The 20851-nt window shown below is 36.3% G+C and overlaps 1 protein-coding gene across 2 annotated transcripts in view; it reads left to right on the top strand.

The window, feature by feature from the left end:
- Ns4 (Nucleostemin 4) overlaps positions 1–20851 on the top strand; it is a 186507-nt gene that overhangs the window by 28009 nt on the left and 137647 nt on the right. For both annotated transcript variants that reach the window (XM_090404747.1, XM_090404748.1), the window contains exon 4: positions 13099–13186. In XM_090404747.1, coding sequence (XP_090260873.1) covers positions 13099–13186 — 88 coding nt within the window. The remainder of the gene's footprint in view (positions 1–13098; positions 13187–20851) is intronic.

Consider the following 20851-nt stretch of genomic DNA (forward strand, 5'->3'; position numbering starts at 1 on the left):
CTTGTTGTTGCACCTAATGTATTTCTACAACCAACAGATAACACTAATAATAGGAACTCTAGCATTGATGTATAATTTATTTATTTATTTATTTTATTTTATTTTTTATTTTTTCACCAGAGGTCAGGCCAATAGTTGTTGTAGCGGTTGGTCAGTAACTTTAACAAACCAGTTTGATTGTAGTGTAGCTTATTGTATCGTCTAATGTAGATTTTAGTGATATTAAACTAAAGTTTTTATTCAAACACGGTAGCTGTCTCCATAATTTTCAGAAATGTATTCGGATCACCATGTAAGCTTAAAAGGAAGGACAAAGTATATAACTTTATATTTATCAACACTGAATCGATGACCTTTTTCATTTACTCATAGTTTCCAGCCTATTCAGGTTATTCTGTAAGTTTTGCATATCAGTAGCATTCCTGATTTCCCTGCCTATCTTTATCATCAGCAAACTATTGAACATCTCCTGCCAGGTCCTTCCCACTATCTTTAATGTTTAGATTGAACAACAGTGGTCCAAGGACTGATCCCCAGGAACACCGTTGGTCACCTTAAATTTCCCATATATCATTTTCTGATACCTGTCCATCAGCTACCTTCTTATCAATTCGATAATTTATATTCCAATCTTATATCTTCTGATTTATGCAGCAGCCTTCAGTGCAGTATCCTGCGAAATGCCTTAGCAAAGTCCAATGGCATCATAGTGTATTCATTCTCTTTATTCAAATTTGCTGAAACATTATTATAAAATATGAACAAATTACTCAAACATGACCTCCTTGTAAACCCATGCTCTTCATTACAATGTATAGCTTTTCTCTCCATCCATTTCCATATGTGAATTCTTATTTCTATTGGTATTGGTATTTCTTATTGGTATTTCTAGAGTGGTGGTAAAATATTTACCACCACTCTAGAAATACCAATAAGTTTGTAGTTAGACGCATCATTTTTTGCACCACTGTTATACAATGGGACAATCACTCATTCTTTCCATTCCTGTGGAACTTTTTTTTGTTGCACTGAAACTGAAATTATTCAAACATGTTAAGTGCTTAACCAGTTCAACTGGATATTCCTTTAAACATATGTGCTGATATCCCATCTGTCCCTATTCCTGAATTATTGTTTAGGTTATGCAACAGCTCTAAACCTCCTTCTCATTCATCTCTCTCATCATCCATTGTAGTAATAACCACTGTGTCCTGTATTACATTATTCACTAGGTTGTTAGATTTTAGCAAATTGAATATTCATTATTTAAGCAATTCCATCTACTTTTTAATTATGTAAACATGCAGCACTAATTGGTTTGTCAGTTAACAGCAGTAAAACTGAAGTCCTAAAAACACAATAGAATGAAACATTAAGCTAAATTACCACACTCTTGAAGAAGTAAATGATTTTGAGTACTTTGGGTCCCTACATCTATGAAAGGAGGCCGGAAAGTTTTAATAAACACGTGGAACAACTGATATAATATATAATGATTTATTGGAATTTATGGAAATTTATTATGATATATAATGATTTGAATAATAGAAGAGGAAAGACTAGGAACAGTAAAAGAGAGGGAATGAGAGAGAGAGTTATATGAATGATAGAAGAGGAGAGAATAGGAACAGTGGAAGAGAGGGAATGAGAGAGAGAGAGAGTTATGGTAATGATAGAAGAGGAGAGAATGGAGCAGTAGGAGAGAGGGAATGAGAAGAATGCGAGGGAGTGCTCGAACAGGGATAGAGTGATGTCAGTAAGGCAGTAATTAGGGGAACACAGAGAAAAAGTGTTAGAAGGGGTGGAGAGAGTGAAAGATACAGGTGAGCAATCGAGGAACAAGGTGGTAGGAGGTGTAATGTATGGGAACTCAATGGTATCATAGTGTATTCATTCTCTTTATCCAAATTAGCTGGAACATTATTATAAAATATGAACAAATTACTCAAACATGACCGTATAGCTTTTCTCTCAATCCATTTCCATATATTCAATGATCTGTGGTATGCAAGATAGGATGCATGAGAAGTGTTTGCCTTTGCCTGGAGGAATGATAGAAAGTGTGGCTATGGCAATTAAGAGGGGTGAAAGAGCGGATGAGATGATTTGTGATGGTTGGAACCAATGACTTGAGAGGCAATGTAAATTGGGCGGTGAGAGATATGAGATTCTTGCTTGAGGTTTTACAAAAGAAAACACAGAGAAAAAAGATAGTGTGCGTGTTGCCTAGGTATGATAGTGATGAGCTGAGTGGAAGAGCAGTAATATGGAATAACATAATAGCTAGAAAGAGAGGATTGTAATATGTGGATGCTTGGAGGGTGTTTGAGGATGGAAAGGAATTGTATGCAAGAGACCGCTTGCATTTGAATGAGGAAGGACGTAGACATCTGGAGAGATTGCTGTCAATGTAGGGAAACTAGAATACCCAGGGTGGATGGTAGCAGGGGTGGCCTCTTGTGGGAAAGGGTGTTTGGGAGAAGGGGGATGACATTGGGTAATGCTGAACCCAGTGGAGTCTAGAGGAGATAATGCTAGGTATAGAAACAGTGATTTGTATGCTTTATACTAATGCCAGGAGTATCTGGAATAAAGGAGAGGAATTAGTGGCACTGATAGCATCAGCCTGGCTAAAGATTATTGGGATCACTGAGACATAGTTGACATGAGACCTGTTATTATATCCTCATGGTTGAGGATATAATAATAGGAATAGAAGTAGCAGGGTACAACATTTTTCGGCAGGATAGGAAGGGAAAGCGTGATGGTGGAGTACTGATTATGATAAGTGACGACGTATGATCTCTAAGAGTGAAGGCTTTGAAAGGCAGTGACACTAATGATTTTTAAAGCCTATGGTGTGAGGTAGAGATAGACAAGAGAGGATATTTAGTGGGGTGTTGCTACAAACCAAGGAGCACAGAGGGTGGGGACCAGATGTTTAGACAGTTGAGCTTGGAAAGTGGAAGAAGAATGATTGTTATGGGAGATTTTAACTACAGCAGTATAAATTGGGGAGAGGAAGATGCATGTAGCAATAAGGGAATGGAATTTTTAGAATTCTTGAGGAACAAATGTCTTGATCAACATGTAATAGAGGAAACAAGAGGTTCAAGAGGTTTGGATTTGGTCAGAGCATCAGAAGAGTTGATAATAACCGAGGTGACATCTCTCCCTCCAGTTGGAGACAGTGACTATGTGGTTTTGACTTGGAAGATGAATAGACATGCAGGATTATCAAAGAGATGGAACGTATGTGGAATTATAAGGCAGGTGATTATAATAGTCTTAGATATCAACTTAGGGAAGTTTCATAGAGGGAGGAATTCAAAGGCCAGGATATCATTAGTGCTTGGGAAAATGTGAAGGAATATTTGTTAACAGCAATAGTAAGCTGCATTTCATAAGTGAAGAAGAGGACACAATTTGGTGTAACGTGGATGACAAACAATATTAAACAGGAACTGCATGCAAAAAAGAGGTTATGGAAGAGATATATGGAGACAGGTGAAGAGCAGATGTATGAAGAATATGAGACATAGGCCAGGAGAGTGAGTAGTATGGTAAGGAAGGCAAAACTGGAATATGAGAAATGATTGGCCCTAAGAACCAAAGAAAATCCTAGGGAATTTTTAGCTATGTGGCCAATAGGAGAAATGATTGTGGAAGAATGATATTGCGGGATAAAAATGGGAATAGAGTGACTGATGTAGAGGACATAGTGGAATTGTTCATTCAAGAGGCCATTTACCCAATATGCTATTCCATGCATAACCCTATACTGTATACTTTATGAATCAATAAGAAATTACAATTTTTAATTAAAAACCTGTGTTTTCTATCAAAATTACTTCTTGCATGAATTTTGGGACACCCTGTATAAACCATGGGTCTCCAAAGGCAGTCCAAGAAAAGTGAACAGCCTATCATAAGTAGCTTGAGACCAAAAACACCAGTTTCCTTTACAGCCTACACAATTGCCTCCAGTGCTTGTAAAACCATCATTAAAAGGACCAAGTGTAATTTTAATGGCTAAATGTAGAAAACTCACCACTTGTGCCACTGGAAGTCACGCTTTCTGTTCCCTTACCAAAACTATTTGGTGCAACTTTTGTCCATCTTTGTTACTAGGGATGCACTTTAGTGGGATTTGGCCAAAGCACCGATACCGAATATTTGGTTTGAAATTTGGCCAAAGCATACTGAATTAAATTTTATAAACAAACGTTTTCAAAATAATAATAATCATTAAAACTGATAAAAATTTTGAAGGAGTGTATATTTTTGTTCAAAGCATTTGTTTATAAAATTTAATTTACAATGTTTAAAATTTACTTAATTATGCTTTGGCTGAATATTCAGCACTTGAGCCAAATTTCAGAATGAAGAAAGATTAAAAACATGGGTGATGATGATCAGCCTGTCTTTTCACCCACTCACTACAGGGTGAAGGCTTCTCTAATTGCAGGAGAATTGGGTCTGCTTCTCCCATGGTGACCCAATCCATCTTGGGAGAGTGTATACATATTTGTATGAATGAATGTATTAAGGGTGAAAGACAATCACAAACATCCATGCCCTAGGTAGGATTCTAACCTACAGCCTCTTCGCTGGAGAGTGGATATGCTAACCGCTCGGCCAACCAAGCTGGCATGGGTAATAATACTTCACCTAATTATGTGTTTACACAAAAATAAATAAATGAATATATATGTTACGGTTAAAGTGATAAATCCGGTTAAAATGAATAATTAGAAATAATCACTTTAACTGGTTAAATAATTCTAGAGGAGTCTGGTAAATGTAATAAAAACATGTTTGTAGGTTTTATATATAGGTTTTCATTCTCAATAGAAATTATAACAGCTTAGATTAGGTTTGTTTATAATGAAAAAAGTAAGGCAAGTACTTCTTTTGCCCCCAATGAAATCAGAAATCATTATAAACTAACCTTAACCTAACCCAACCTTTATCGGTTGGAAATCATTATAACGTAACTTAAGCTAACCTAAACTAACGTAACCTTTATTGATTAGGTTAGTTTAGTAAGTAAGGAAAGTACTTCTTTTGCATTCAATGAAATCAGAAATCATTATAACCTAACCTAAACTAACCTGGATGTCGCATATCGAACCAGAGTGTAGCCGTAGTTTGTCGTGGGCAGATTAATGGGGATGAAAGATAAACGTTGTTGTGGGCTGAGCTTAATGATTGCGGGCAGATGAATGGGGATAATAGATAAATCAGAGAGGAACTGATCAGTGTTTTTCTCCATTGATGAGGAAAGAGGTACAACAACGACGTTTATCTATTATCTCCATTTATCTGCCTGCATCATTAAGCTTGGCCCAAAACAATGTTTATCTTTCATCCCCATAAATCTGCCCATGACAAACTATGACCACAATCATCTGGTTTGACATGCGATATCCAGGTTAGTTTAGGTTAATTTATGATGATTTCTGATTTCTGATTCCATTGAGTGCAAAAGAGTAGTTTCCTTACTTTTTTCATTATAAACTAACCTAAACTAACCTAACCAATAAAAGTTAAGTTAGTTTAGGTTAGGTTAGTTTATAATGATTTCCAACCGGTAAAGGTAAGGTTAGGTTAGTTTATAATGATTTCCAGCCGATAAAGGTTAGGTTAGCTTAGTTCATAATGATCTCTGATTTCATTGAGTGCAAAAGAAGTGCTTTCCTTACTTTTTTCACTATAAACTAACCTAACCTAAGCTGTTATAATTTCTATTGAGAATGAAAACCTATATATAAAACCTATAAACATGTTTTTATTACATTTAGCAGACTCCTCTAGGAATTATTCACTTTAACCGGTAATTATTAATAATAACCAGTAACTTTTAATAATAACTGGTAATTATTAATAATAACCGAATTTATCACTTTAACCGTAACATATATATATATATATATATATAAACTTTGAGAGTTTTGAAAGCCGACTGGAGAGCTTATGAAATTACAATCTTTGGTATCGGAGTTACTTTAGCCTGCACTAATAAACATCAGCTGGTGAGGCATCCATATTGACCTTTTGTTAATCCTTTTGATTATGGTTTCACTGGCTGTTTTGAAATGTTAGTTATCATCAGACATCAGGCAGAAATCCTAAAATAACAAGAATCCGCATTCAATATCAAAGCAGTTCTGTTCAGAGAATTCAATTTTTCATAAGTGAACAACAGTCAGTTCTTAAGAGTAATTATCAAAGAGCCTAAATGTATTCATTTGGCATTGTAAAATAAAGAGATCAATTCATATTTCATACACCACTTAAGAAATGTGGAAAGTTTTTCGAGTAGTGCAAGCTAAGGCAACTCCGATGCAGAGGATTGCATTCTCATAAGCTCTCTTCTTTATTCGAAACTCTCCAAGTTTCTATACATATACGTTTGTATATTCAGCTACAAAATAAGCATTTATCTTTAATGTCTTTTTTTTTTGTTTGTTTATTTTTCATTGCCAAAATAAAGACTTTTAGGGTCTTCTTTAAGAAATAAAATAACTCAAATTTTTAAGTATAGAGCTGTGATCCTTCAATTCGAAATAAGTGAGATATAATAATGGAGGATATCATGGATCCATCCATATTTTATAGTGAAATTTATTAAAAGTACTTAAAACTTTTGAAAATTTACCAGAGAGTTTGTAAGAACATAACCTTCTCATAAGCTTTATAGTAATTTATAAGGACAGAAAAATTTTCTACACTTTGCTTTTCCTTGTTTCCATATTTTGCTATAAAATATAGATGAATCTGTAATATTATCTATTTTAGTGTCTATGTAAGACATATTAGCTTCTTAGCTCTATAGTTTAATATTTTATTAAATATTAATTTTATTTTATTTATAGTATATATAATTTTATTTATAGTATAATATACCAATCTAGAGATCATTTATGATGAATTTAACTTTCTGACAGTTCCCTGACTTTATTACTCTTAATAAAATCAGCTGTTCAAGATATTTCTCAGTTTCTGCTATGTTATCTTCTGAATATCTTAAATTATTTATTTTTCTCCCACCAATCTTAATTTTAGCTAGTCATTGTCTAAGTTACAGCATTGAATGAGATTTTGTTTTCTCTAGTACTTGTATTTTTTTATTTTTATTTTTGAACTTGATCATTTCAAAGTCTGGTGTTTCAGGCTGCTGAAACTTACTCAATGCATTAATAAAAGGTGACTATATGGGTTAGAGTTTGTGTTGTTTAAATAGTTCAGGAAAGGCAACTCTGATTCCGGTCTTGTTCTCATAAGCTCGCTATTGAATTTTTGAAATTTCACTTTCTTCTGCATTTGACTATAAAACATAAGATGGATCCATAATATTCTCCATTTCAATATTAAACTGTCATTTAATTTCATAGGGAACATTGCATTTAAAAAACAATGTTCTTCTTCTACAGCTTCTCCCACTTAAGTGGGGTCACTGTTTGTTATGAGTCTCCTCCACACCTTCCTGTCTTGGGCTGTCACCACATCCAAGTTCTTCATCTTCAAGTCCTCTTCTACCAGCTCCCTCCATCTCTTCTTTGGCCGCCCACGCTTCCGCCTTCCTTGCACATCCATCTGCATGACCTTTCTTCCCACATATTCGTCCTCCCTCCTCATCACATGACCAAATCATCTCAACCTTGCCTCCTGTATTTTCGCTCCTAAGTTCGTAACTTTCACTGTTCCCCTGACATAGTTATTTCTCAGATGATCCTTTCTGGTCACACCGCACATCCACCTAAGCATTCTCATCTCTGCTACTTCCATCCTGCTGATGTTATTTTTCCTCAGGGCCACAGTTTCTATAGCATATGTCATAGCTGGCCTCACTACTGTCCTATAAATTTTGCCTTTCAGATTGATCGGCACCCTCTTATTGCATAACACTCCAGCCATCTCCCTCCAGTTCCTCCAACCTGCTTGTATCCTGCATCCCACTTCCTTCTCAGCTCCTCCATCTTCTTCCACTGTTGAACCTAAGTATCTAAAGTCTCTCACCTTCCTGATGACATTTCCTTCCAGCTCCAGATCTGTCTCCTGGCCACCACCCACTGCGCAACACATATACTCTGTCTTACTTCTGCTCAGTCTCATACCTCTCTCTTCCAGTACTTTTCTCCATCTTTCCAGTTTAGTTTCCACTTCTTCTCTTGAATCTACACACAGCAAGATGTCATCTGCATACAACATTGTCCAAGGTGCATCTTCTCTCACCTCCTCTGTTACCTCCTCCATCACAATATTAAACAGAAACGGACTTAATGCTGACCCTTGATGCAAGCCAACTGTTACTTGAAAACTTTCTGTCTGTCCCAAACAGGTCCGAACACTTGTCTTCACATTTCTGTACATTTCCTGCACCAACCTGACATATTTCTCCGGCACCTTCTTCTCCCTCAGACACCTCCAGACTTCTTGCCTTGGCACTCTATCGTATGCTTTCTCCAGATCAATAAATACCAGATGTAGCTTCCTTTGTTTCTCTCGATATTTTTCCATCATCTGTCGTAACCCAAAAATAGCATCTGTTGTTGATCTACCAGGCATGAAGCCAAATTGTTCCTTTGCAATCTCCACCTCCTCCCTCAATCTACCATCAAGAATCCTTTCTAGGATCTTCATTGTGTGGGACATCAACTTTATTCCTCTGTAATTTTTACAGTCTTGTACATCCCCTTTACCCTTGTAGATGGGAACAAGAGTACTCTCTCTCCATTCCTCGGGTATATTTTCCTGTTGGCAAACTTTCATGAACAGGTCCCACAGCAGGTCAATTCCCTCTTCCCCCAGTGCCTTCCATGCCTCCACTGGAATTCTGTCGGGGCCCACCACTTTTCCATTCCTCATCCTCTTCATGGCCTCCGTCACTTCCATTCTACTGATGTTCTGCACCATCTCCTCTGTGAGTCCTTGCATTTTCCTCATTCAAAAGTCCCTCAAAGTATAATTTTCATCTGTTTCTTATGTCCACATCCCTCCATAATACTCTTCCTTCAGCATCTTTGATCTGCCTCACATGTAAGATGTCCTTACCTGCTTTATTTCTAAATTTCGCTAGTTGGTAAATTTTTCTCTGTCCTTCCTTTGTTTCTAATTGATCATACAGATCTTGATATGCCATGGCCTTCACCTGTGCCACAACTCTCTTGGCTTCTTGCTTTCTCTCTTTGTACACCTCTCTGTCCTCTTCCGCTCTTGACTCATCCCACTTCTGCTTTGCCTTCCTCTTAGCTGTCACTGCCACTTGTATGTCATTATTCCACCACTTCTGCTCTCTAATCTTTCCAGATGTCTCACCAAGCACCTCGATTGCACAGCTCAGGATTACTTTTGAATTATGTTTCCACCAATCTTGTACACTTTCCAGTCCATCCAAAATCCTCTCTAACACTCTCTCCCTAAAACGATTCCTCACACTCTCCTCTTTTAAGCAAAACCACTTAATTGTCTTCATCCCATGGCAACCAGAAGTTCTTATCTTCAATCTTATTTTAAAGTCTGCGCACAGCAGTCGGTGTTGTTGTGCTACTTGATCTGTTGGAATTACTTTACAATTTGTCACAACCTTAAGATGTTTTCTTCTAGTCAAAATGTAGTCAATTTGTGAGCTGTTGTTACCACTTCTAATTGTTATCAAATGTTCTTCCCTCTTGAAGAAAAACGAGTTCACAATTGCCAGATCAAACGCTACTGTAAAGTCCACAACCCTCTCTCCTTCCTGGTTCATCATTCCCACTCCGTGGCCACTATGCACCCTTTCACAGTCTCTATTCTGTCTTCCTATGTGCCCGTTCAAGTCTCCTCCGACAATCACCATCTCATTTTCTTCCAATTCCCTCATTTCTTCATCTAACACATTCCAGAACTCATCTTTTTCCTCTGCTGTACAACCAACTTGCGGGGCATATACACATAATACGACCACCCGCTCTTCTCCTAGACCCAATTTCATTTGCATGATCCTGTCGTTCCTTCTACCCACGTCCATTTAAAAAACAATACAGCATAAAAATCAGAACAAAATATTGCGCTTATTTGTTCAAATAACAAATACGGAGAAAGGCATGGGCAAGTGGGTTTTTTCTCCCGGAAACTTGGGTTTTTCTTCCCATAAACTCAAGAAAATCAACTATAGAACCCACATTATCTTAGACATTAAATATATTGTGTGAGGGTTAGGGACCACAAGATGGCGACACTTGTTGAGCTGTCTCTCTTCACTACATGCTGCTTAATTAGTGATAGCCTTGGGCCAGCTATCTCTGATTGGGTACCAGTGGAGATTGAACTGCCCACTCAGTCTCAAAAGGTTAGATAGGGCTAAATTGGCCTCGCCTACTTCCTATACAGAAATAAAAAGGCATTAGCTGATTTTTTTTTTAAATCAAAATGAATTTGTGATAAATTGATGTAGGAAAATTAATTTTTCAGCATTTTTTGGAGTAGCATATGTGTGTTTTCTTCATAAGTATTTCCAACTTCTGAAAAAACTCTTCAAAGAATAAACCGATAAGCTGGTAGCTAGAGCCAAAAGAAATTTTCTGAGAAATTCTACTGCAGAATAAGTTTACTCATTAGAGTTGGAAACCCTTCTATTTAAACTGTTGTAAGAAAAGGAGAGGCTTTTCTCTATTGATTGAGTTTGTTATATCCATATAAAAAGAATTCTTCTGCTTCGACTGGCCAAATACTAAATCTTTCTACTGATTCGGCCTGATGCTGAATGTCTGATTATCAACATTCAGCTTCTTCGACACTTGGAGAACTGCCATCTAATTAGTGACCACTAGTATAGATTTTGCCAGTCTAGATCCACAGGAGATCTCCTAGCCTATATCACCCACCTCTGGACTCATTCCTTGGAAAGGTTTGGGGAAACCTGTGCTGTTATACTCCAAGGCTTTTGGTGTGGTATGGCATCGAGGACTTCTCAACAAATTACCATCATATAGGTTGCCTTCGTCCTTATGTAACTGCATTTCCAGTTTTGTCTCAGATTAATTCCTATGTGTAATGGTGAATAGTTCTTCAGATTTCCCTGAGTTTCTTGTTAATGCAGATGTCCCTAAGGGCTCTGTCATTTCACTCACCCACTTCCTGATTTATATAAATGACCTGCTCTCAGAGACTGCAACCCTATTCATAGTTTTTGCTGATGACTTGACCTTCAAGATACTAGTCCCCATAGTGAAATTGAAAGAACAGTGGATGCATTGTGCAGACTATGCATCAATTCACTGATGTCTGCCTCACACACTCCTTTCCTGGAGGCTTCAGGAACTTGCACTTACTCCCAAATAGTGCTGTTGATTGGTTAACCAAACTGTCATATAGTTTTAATCATTAATTTCTTGATCTGTAAGATGAATAATAAATTAATGCTTAGCTCAGCCATATTTCTCTTCTTGGACTGAATCTTACTTCAGTTACTTCAAACCTTTCCTGGCATAATCATATTGCTTCTGTAGCCTCATCAACTTCCAAAAAATTTGTCATCTTTTTGTGCTCAAGACAGTACTTCTCTTCTGACCAGTTACTTCATATAAATCCCAAGCTGATCAACCTTGGAATAATGCTCTGATGTTTGGGATGTTGCACCTAAGACTTTCCTAAAAATTCTTGATGCTGTTCAGAAATAGGATAGTTTGGCTGATTAATGACTCATCCCTTGCAGCCTTTGATCAGCTACTTTCTCTTGACATTAAGCCAGCAGTCCTCTTTAGTTCCTTGCATTCCTTAAAAGGCTATAGAAGTCTCCACCTGGTTTTCTAGCATGGACTTTTAATCAAATCCTGGGATCATATGTGTTAGAATAATTAGTCGGTCAAAAACTGGATACTATCGATATTTAGAATACTAAGGAAAATTAGGGAATTTTAAAGATGACATCAGTGGCACTGATTTAAAAAGGAAAATCTGAGAAACGATACTTGTCATTATTAATATTCAAGAAATATGTGAGCACTATTTATCTAAGGTTGTAAATCTATCATACATTTATATGATGGGTTGGTTGTGGATTAGATAATCCAAGTATTATAGACCAAACATGGAACTTTTTTAAGTCATTTCAAGTCTCCACTAAATAGGGTGGTGATCTGACACTAGGATTCATCTCCCACCTAAAGCTATTTACAACCATACACATTCACACTGGGATATGTATGTTTGTGAAAATGGGGTTTGACAATAGGTAATAAAATTCATCTCCCACCTTAAAGCTATTCACAAACCTCCATATATGTTTGTGAAAATGGGGTTGGGATCTATAACCTGTTTGTTGAAGAGCAGATGTGCTGTCCACTATAACCAGAATAGGATGTGAAAGATTAAAAAAAAATTTTTTTTTTGAGGACATGATGGGAATAAGATCCAGAGAAAAACAAAGATGCAGTTAGGAGACGACTAATCATATTGGCAGAACCTAGCAAATAATAGACTGATTTGGAGGAAAGCTGGTGATGGAGAAATTAGTCATGAAATATTGTGTGGGGCTATCATACAACATGAAGATATATACCAGAGAATGATGATGATAATACATTTGCAACAGAGCTTACTGTGCTTATCAGAAGGAAGGGCTTTGACATTTGCAACAAAATCAACTCTTCAAAATTAGCTCTACAAAATTACCTCCTCAAATTAATTTGGTAGAATGCATACCACATCGAAACTGTTATTATAACACACACACACACACATACACGCACACAGAGAGAGAGAGAGTAGTATCTCTTTGATTTTTGTGTTTATTTTAGTAGCTTATCAATTTTTGCACTAAAATCTTACTTGTGATTGCATTACATTTTACTAGCTTTCTTCAGTAATCATCGTTGCACCACAGTTGACTGCATTTTACTAAATCTTTTAAAAGGTTGATATTTTATGAAGATCTTGTGAGTTTATTCCTTTTTTTTTTTTTCAATGTATGCTGAAATGCTAAAATGTATAAAAATTGACAGATCTGAAATACTATATAATTTTATAGAAAAATTTTGTAAATGAACATATACCTTAAGTGATCACAGTATATATGTCGCTGTTATATGCTTTTGTGTGTGTGTGTTTTTTTAGGTATCATTTATTGTTCAAAAAGGAGTCAAATGAGGAAATCCAGAAAAATAAAGAAGATGCCAGAAAACCATTTGAGTCACTGCCCAAGGTTTGTTAAGCTGATATTTATGCAATTGGGAAAAAAAAAAGTTAAAAGCAAAGAATTTATCAAGTTATTCTAATTTGAATACACAAATAACAAAAAATATTCTTTTTATAAAATATAAAATGAAGTGAGATTGTTATATGGAAAAACTTTTAATAATGTTGTGCAGAATGAAAAACTCTGTTTCTTTATTACGTTAAAGATATAGAAATTTTATACTTGATTTTAATCCTTTTCCCAAGGAAGCAAAACATTGTTTTGCACGTGAAATATATTCCCGTCTGAGCTACTTGCATATAGAGGCTAATGACTTCATATCACTTGCCTTAGTATGCATAATGGGAAGGGCCACTACCCAGACCGGTTTTGACCTTTATTGAGGTCTCATCAGTGGGAGCCACACCTGAAAGAGATACCAAGGTTGAGGTAATGTAGAAAATATTATTATTATTATTATATTACACCTCCAGGGAGTTCAAAGACTCATCGAGGGAGGGAACCCACTCTTTAACTCTCCATCTCCACCAGTCACAACTACCTTCATCATCTACACCAATGCCATCCACCGCTGACCACCACCACTAGTATTTTCACAGACGATCACAACATGCATGCCCACAGCGGGATTCGAACCCGCAGCCTTTTGACTGGAGATCGGATACACTAATCACTCAGCCAACCAGGCTGGCAGAAGTCATATGTGTGTGTGTGTGTGTGTGTGTGTGTGTGTGTGTGTGTGTGTCTCATATACAAGTAGTCAACAGGTGCTGTATTGTAGTGTTCATGTTTTAATGAAGGAGAAGCACTTGATCAAAACTACTTTGAGTCTAACAGAAATAAAAGTGATTTTAAAAAATAATACAACTCTGTTAAGTGCTCATGAGCATTACTTGAACTGGTAAAGTCAGTCATTATTTGTGTTTGTTTAGTTTCTGTAATAGAGATTAACAGCATTATTTGACAATCTTTCTAGCAGAAAATGGCTTTTAGTTTTGTTCCAGTGAATCTTGTGACCAGAAGAATTCACATGCAGAGCAAGACATGGTATTGACTTCTAATATATTATATTAATAAAATATATTCTATTATATTTATACTATTTAATATAATATTATATGTATATATATATAATATTATTATATATATATTTCTTGGCGGAGACCAGACTCCTACCAGGTGCTTCCCTTGGGTGGTGGATGAGGGAGCCCCAATGGGTTGCAACGAATAAAGAATAAGAAGCCATGGACCAAAGGGTGTGGCAGAGGAAAGGCAAGCCAGCCACACTACAATACCAAAAACTTCCATGGATTACATGATCACTGGGAATACATCTCGTACTATCGCGTACGGGGTAGCCGACACGCCAATACGAGCCTCGCATAGTGTTGGTGAGAAATCTTCTATGTGGTCAGCAAAATGTGATAAATATATAGCTACTGTAAATATCAGATCTCTATACAAAGCAGGAAAACTCCAAATTCTACAAGAGAATCTGAAAAGGATAAAGTGGGATATCATAGGAATCTCAGAAACTCACTGGACAGGAGAAGAATGCTTAAACATACCAGAGGGCAAATTATTCTATTCAGGAAGAAGAGACAATGTACATAGAGAAGGAGTTGCAATCCTTATAAAACAAAATCTTACTGCAAGTGTAACAGATATTAAGACTATCTCATCCAGAATAATAGGAATTAGACTAAAAGGACTACACATAAAGATTATCCAGATTTATGCACCGGATGCAAGTCACAATGAAGAAGACATCGAACTATTCTACAATGATCTCCAAAAAGAAATAGATGATACAAACTCCAGAGACATCTTACTCATAATCGGAGATTTCAACGCTAAGATTGGAACGTTCAGAGAAGAGCTAAAAGGTGCAATGGGGAAATTTTGAATTGGAACCGAAAACGAAAGGGGAGAAACTATGCTCAATTTCTGCAAAGTAAACAACCTTGTCATCTCAAACACAATGTTTTACCATAGACCTAGTTTTAAATACACCTGGACTTCACCAGATAGAGAAATACGAAATTGTATAGATTATATCCTAATTAGAAGTAAATGGAAAACTTCAATCAAAAACGTAAGAATGCTCAAAAGCCTAGATCTGGATACAGACCATGAACTCCTCTCTGCAACAATGCGGATAAAATTCAAAGTGAACTATAAAAGAAATAGAATTGATAAACTCCACATGGAAAAGTTAAAAAAATAACCAAATAAGCTTAGACTACATTAGGAAAATTAAAGAAATAAATAGGACTCAAACAGATTAAACTGAAAACCTTTGGAAAACAGGAAAAAAAATATTAACTAACTCGGCAAGGGAAACTTTAGGAATTTATAAGATACCCAATAATAAATGGATAACATCTGAAATATTAGAAAAATGTGAAGAAAACAAGAAGAAATACAAACAACTCAAAAATGAAATTGATAAACTCTGCAGACAGGCTAAAGAAAACTGGCTAAACAAAAAAGCAGAAAAATGCAATGAGGCATAAAAACATAACTCAAAAACATTACAAACACAATTAAAGAAATTACAAAAAACTTTTCACCACTACCGCTAACAATGATCAACCATCAGGGCGAGGAACAGGAAATCCAAATGCGATAAAAGCAATATAGATAGAACACTACCAAGAAACCCTTTAAGAATGGCAATAACTACCTAATAACAAAGCCCCACACTAACTCAAGACATGACACATTAATGATCCTTCCATCAGAAGTAGAGAATGCTCTAAAGCAAATGAAATCTGACAAAGTACCAGGAATAGACCAAATCCCATCAGAACTCTGGAAAGAAGGAAAGCAATCAACTTTAAAATTCCTTACCACACTTTTCAACAAAATCATTAAAACAGGAGAAATACCAGAAGATTGGAGAACAGGAATTATCATACCAATTTACAAGAAAGGTGATAAGAAAAATTATAAAAACTACAGACCAATCACATTACTCAGCCATGCTTACAAAATATTTACAAGAATCTTACAGAACAGAATAAAGAGCACATGTGAGATCATTCTTAGTGAAGAACAGGCAGGCTTCAGAAAGAATCGCTCCACATTGGATCAGACCTTCATAATACAAAGACTAGCAGAATTATACTGGGAACATAACAGAAATATTATTATTATTATGGATGACTCCAGGGAGTCCTTAGACTCATCGAGGGAGGCTCTAAACATCATGTCCACACAACTATACGACATTCTTGCAGTACCTATCATACCTTGCCTTGAACTCACTCACCGTCATAGCTCCCACAACAGACTCTGGCAGCTTATTCCACTCATTTATCACTCTAAAAGTAAAGAACCCAGCTCTAACACCCTTGCTAACCACACTCTTTCCCAGCTTCCATAGGTGTCCCCTAGTTCTCCCACCACCAGTCCTGATCTCAAAAATATCCTCTGAATTAATCCTATAGAAACCCTTTAGCAATTTGTATGTCTCAATCATATCTCCCCTTTTCCGCCTTTCAACTAATTTCTGCAACCCACAAATCTTCAACCTGTTCTCATAAGGTTCATTCCATAGACCTGCTATTATATTGGTCACTCACCTCTGGATCCTCTCCACCTCCTCCCCATCAAGAAGAAACCTAGGTGACCAAATCTGGGCACATTAGTCGAGATGAGTCTTGTCAAGGCTCTGTACAGAGGTACAATAACTTGCTTGTCTCTGCTCATCAAAGTATTTTTCAACAACCAAGTGAATCGATGAGCTGATTTAGCCACTTTTGCAATGTGCCCCCTAAACTTCATCTCCCTATCCACCAACACTCCCAAGTACCTGGCTCATCAATCTACTGGAGTACAGTTCCACCAATGTGGTATACTGCTTCTAATCTTTTCACCCCAAAATGCATAACCTTGCATTTTGTCACATTAAATTGACATCCATTCTCCTTAGCCCAGAACTCCAATCTATCCAAGTCGTCCAGCAAGATTTTGACATCATCTGCATTCACTATTGCCCTACCCAACTTTGCATCATCAGCGAACAAATGAACTGTTCCTCTTAGATCCTTCCCTATATCATTAATGAACAAATTAAACAGCAGTGGTCCAAGAACAGAACCCTGCGGCACACCACTAGTCACAGGACGTCTTTTGGACTCTACTCCTGAATAAACTACTCTCTGATATCTCTCCATCAACCAGCCACCTATCCATCTCACTAACCCTATATCCATTCCCATATGTTGTAGTTTACAGATTACAATTCCATGTGGTATCCTGTCAAATGCCTTAGCCAGGTCCAGCAGTATCACTGTAAACCCATTACCCTTATCCAGTTCAGCCGTCACTGTGTTATAAAACTTGAGCAAGTTACTGAGGCATGATCTATCCTTCACAGAGCCATGCTGTCCTCCATACAGTATCTCATTTTCATCAATCCATTCCTGTATGTATTTTTCCCTTGACTACTTTCTCCATTATTTACTGTTATAACTCCATATGTATTACTACTTTATAGATTTTAAACAGGCATTCGACTCAATAAACAGAGTAACCTTATTAAGAATATTAAAACAGAAGTAAATCGATGAAGATACCCTAAACTTCTTAGAAAAATATTACAGTCTCACAGAAGCAATAATTAAATTCAATAGTATAACAACAGATAAAATAAATGTCAGTAAAGTAGCTCAAGGATGTCCCATCTCCCCATACCTTTTTAACAGCTATCTAGAGGATATGGTTAATCAAGGCCTTGGAAGTATAAAAAGGGGTCAACCTAAATGGTTATAACCTTAATAACATAAAATACGCAGATGGCATTGTAATGATAGCAGACACAAAAGAAAAAACGGTGAATCTAATAACCAAAATAAACAATATGGCTGAAGAATAAAGCATGACCATAAATACAGACGAAACAAAAATCTTGATAATTGGAAAAAACGAAGGAAAACTATACCTCTCCTTGAATGGATCGACAATTGAACAGGTAAAACAATTCAACTATTTAGGAACAGTAATAACAGTACACCTAGATACCATGACCACTATTAAACATAGAATATTGACTGCATGGTCATCATTTAATAAGCTAGGTAAAATATGGAAAAATAAAAAAATTTCCAAACCTCTAAAAATAAAATTATATAATGCAATTATAATACCCACTGAAGTTTCTGAAGCTATATGCTTCAGAAACTTGGACACTTAAGAAGACAGAGATATGAAAATTGGAGGCTTTCGAGATGAAATGTCTCAGAAAAATAAATAAAACAAAATGGACAGAAAAGAAAACAAATGAAACTGTAAGACACGACCTAAAATATACAGAATCATTAATCGAAAAGATCAAAAGAAGACAACTTCATTGGTACGTACGTACGTGTCGAGAGAATGCCATCAAAAAGACTACCTTGCTCTGTATGCAAGATAAAAGAAAAAAAGGAAAACCAAGAACAAAATGCATAACAACAATAAAGGTTAACTCTGGATTACAAACATATAGACAGCTCAACAGCCACTCAAGAAACCGAGACTCCTGGATGTTGTTGTGGAAACATGGAAGGCTCAACCCATCCCCGACGGAAGAGGACAGTAAGTAAGTAATGTATTATATAGTCTTGGTTTTCTTCCATAGCATCCTATTTAATTTTTCTGATAAACATTGACTGTACAGAGTAGAAATTCTAGGCACGTCTTTTCATGGAGACTGGGGATAGCAACATAGGCCACTGTTATTTATTATCTTCTCTATTAATTTAGAGTTATAGTCTTTAAAGAGAAAAATGGATTTAATATGCTGAATTCTTTTATCATATCTTTATCATGTTCTTTTTCATACACTGGAAAGGGAATTCTTACTAATATTTATGGACCAAGACAATTCGATTTATCCTTTACACAAGCTCTTTTTATATTAAATGGCTTATTTGTAATGGTTTTCATTCATTTTGTTTCTACCTTTCTCTTCATATTATCAAGGATGAAACATATGATAATGTGAAGCTTACCAAATGTTTCCTGCTGCATTTGTTACATATTTTGTGTATTGAATTTAAAACTTTGTTTTCAAATTGCATGGGGGGAGAGGACTTTGTTCCCTGCTAGCTGATATTTGTTTTGAAATGTCAGCATGTGTATTCATCACGATAGGTTTTCACTAAGTAACGATATTACATGATTTATTTTGTTTTTCTCAGCAATTGTTGGTTTGCTGCTCATCCATGTATATAATGCAACTTTTACTTTAATGATCTACTTTTTATTTTTACATCATATTGCTGATCCCTTTTTTCCACAATTGTTTTCAAAGTATAAATGATATAATTTCCTGTTGGCAGGCATACTCTGTAAGAGTATGCCTGCCAACTAATACAGAACACCTGAAGGGTCATATGGAGGGACATCTTCCTGATGAGCAAGCCGGATTTCGAAAAGATCGAGGTACAGTGCAACAAATACTCACATTAAGACTAATAGCAGAGAAATCTCAAAGAAAGAACAAAAAGATATACCATTGTTCCGTGGACTTCCAAAAAGCATTTGATAATATTGACCAAAATATAACATGGGCTCTTGGAATCCTGTGGTGTGGACAATAAATTGATCCGCCTGTTGAAAGATATAAACAGCCAAGCACAAGCAACAGTCAGGATAGCAGGTGTGACTGGAGATTGGTTTGCCACTGGTCAAGGCACAAGACAAGGGGACCCAGTATCACCAACCATCTTCATCACACATCTGGGAAGGACACTAGATAAGATCAAAGAAGAAGGTAGAGGCATTTTAATAAATGAAATGAGAATTAACTACCTCTGCTTTGCAGATGACATCATCCTGATTGAAGAAGAGGCAGCAAGGCTGGAAAGGACACTGCAAACACTATACACAGAAGGAAAAAGATATCGAAATGTCAATTTTGAAAAAACTAAAACAATGATATTCGGACAGCAGGAGTTACTGAACAAAGTTACCGTTGAAGGATTTCAACTGGAAAATGTGGAACACTTCACATATCTTGGATGTCACATGATGCATGACTTGGACCCAGTAAAAATTACAATAGCCAGAGCAACACTATCTTAAAAGCCATGGACCAAATATGGAAGAGCTGAGCTATAAAGATGCACACTAAACTGCGCATTGTAGAAACCTGTATCTTCAGCAGCATTCTCTATGGATGTGAGGCCTGGGTACTCCTGAGAGAATCTGAAAGGAGGATATTCGCATTCAAGAGGAAATGCTATAGAAAGATCTTCAGGATAAGCTGGATCCAGAAAGTGAACAATGAGGAAATCTATAGACGAATACAACCAAAAGAAAACTTGATACAGAAAATAATCAAATGGAAACTATGTCTATTTGGCTATATATGTAGAATGAATGATGAGAGAAAATTAAAAACGTTGCTGTTTGGAATGATTGAAGGAAAGAACAAAAGAGGAAGCCCAAACAGAGAATGGAGCGATGACATCGTCAAATGGTGCAGAAACTCTATACAGAAACTGGGTCATCTTGCACAAAATAAAATGCAGTGGAAGAATCTTATCAAGATGGCATCAGACACCAACGGGCATTAAACCCATGGTTGTTGTTGAGGCATACTCTAATTTATTTATTTATTTATTTTTTTGTAACCATTGTATTCTCAAAACCAAATTATTATTATTTAAAACAATATGA

This window comes from Typopeltis vanoorti, chromosome 15 (assembly GCF_054136105.1).
Source record: "Typopeltis vanoorti isolate ZY-2024b chromosome 15, IOZ_Tvanoo_1.0, whole genome shotgun sequence".
NCBI classification, from domain to species: domain Eukaryota; kingdom Metazoa; phylum Arthropoda; class Arachnida; order Uropygi; family Thelyphonidae; genus Typopeltis; species Typopeltis vanoorti.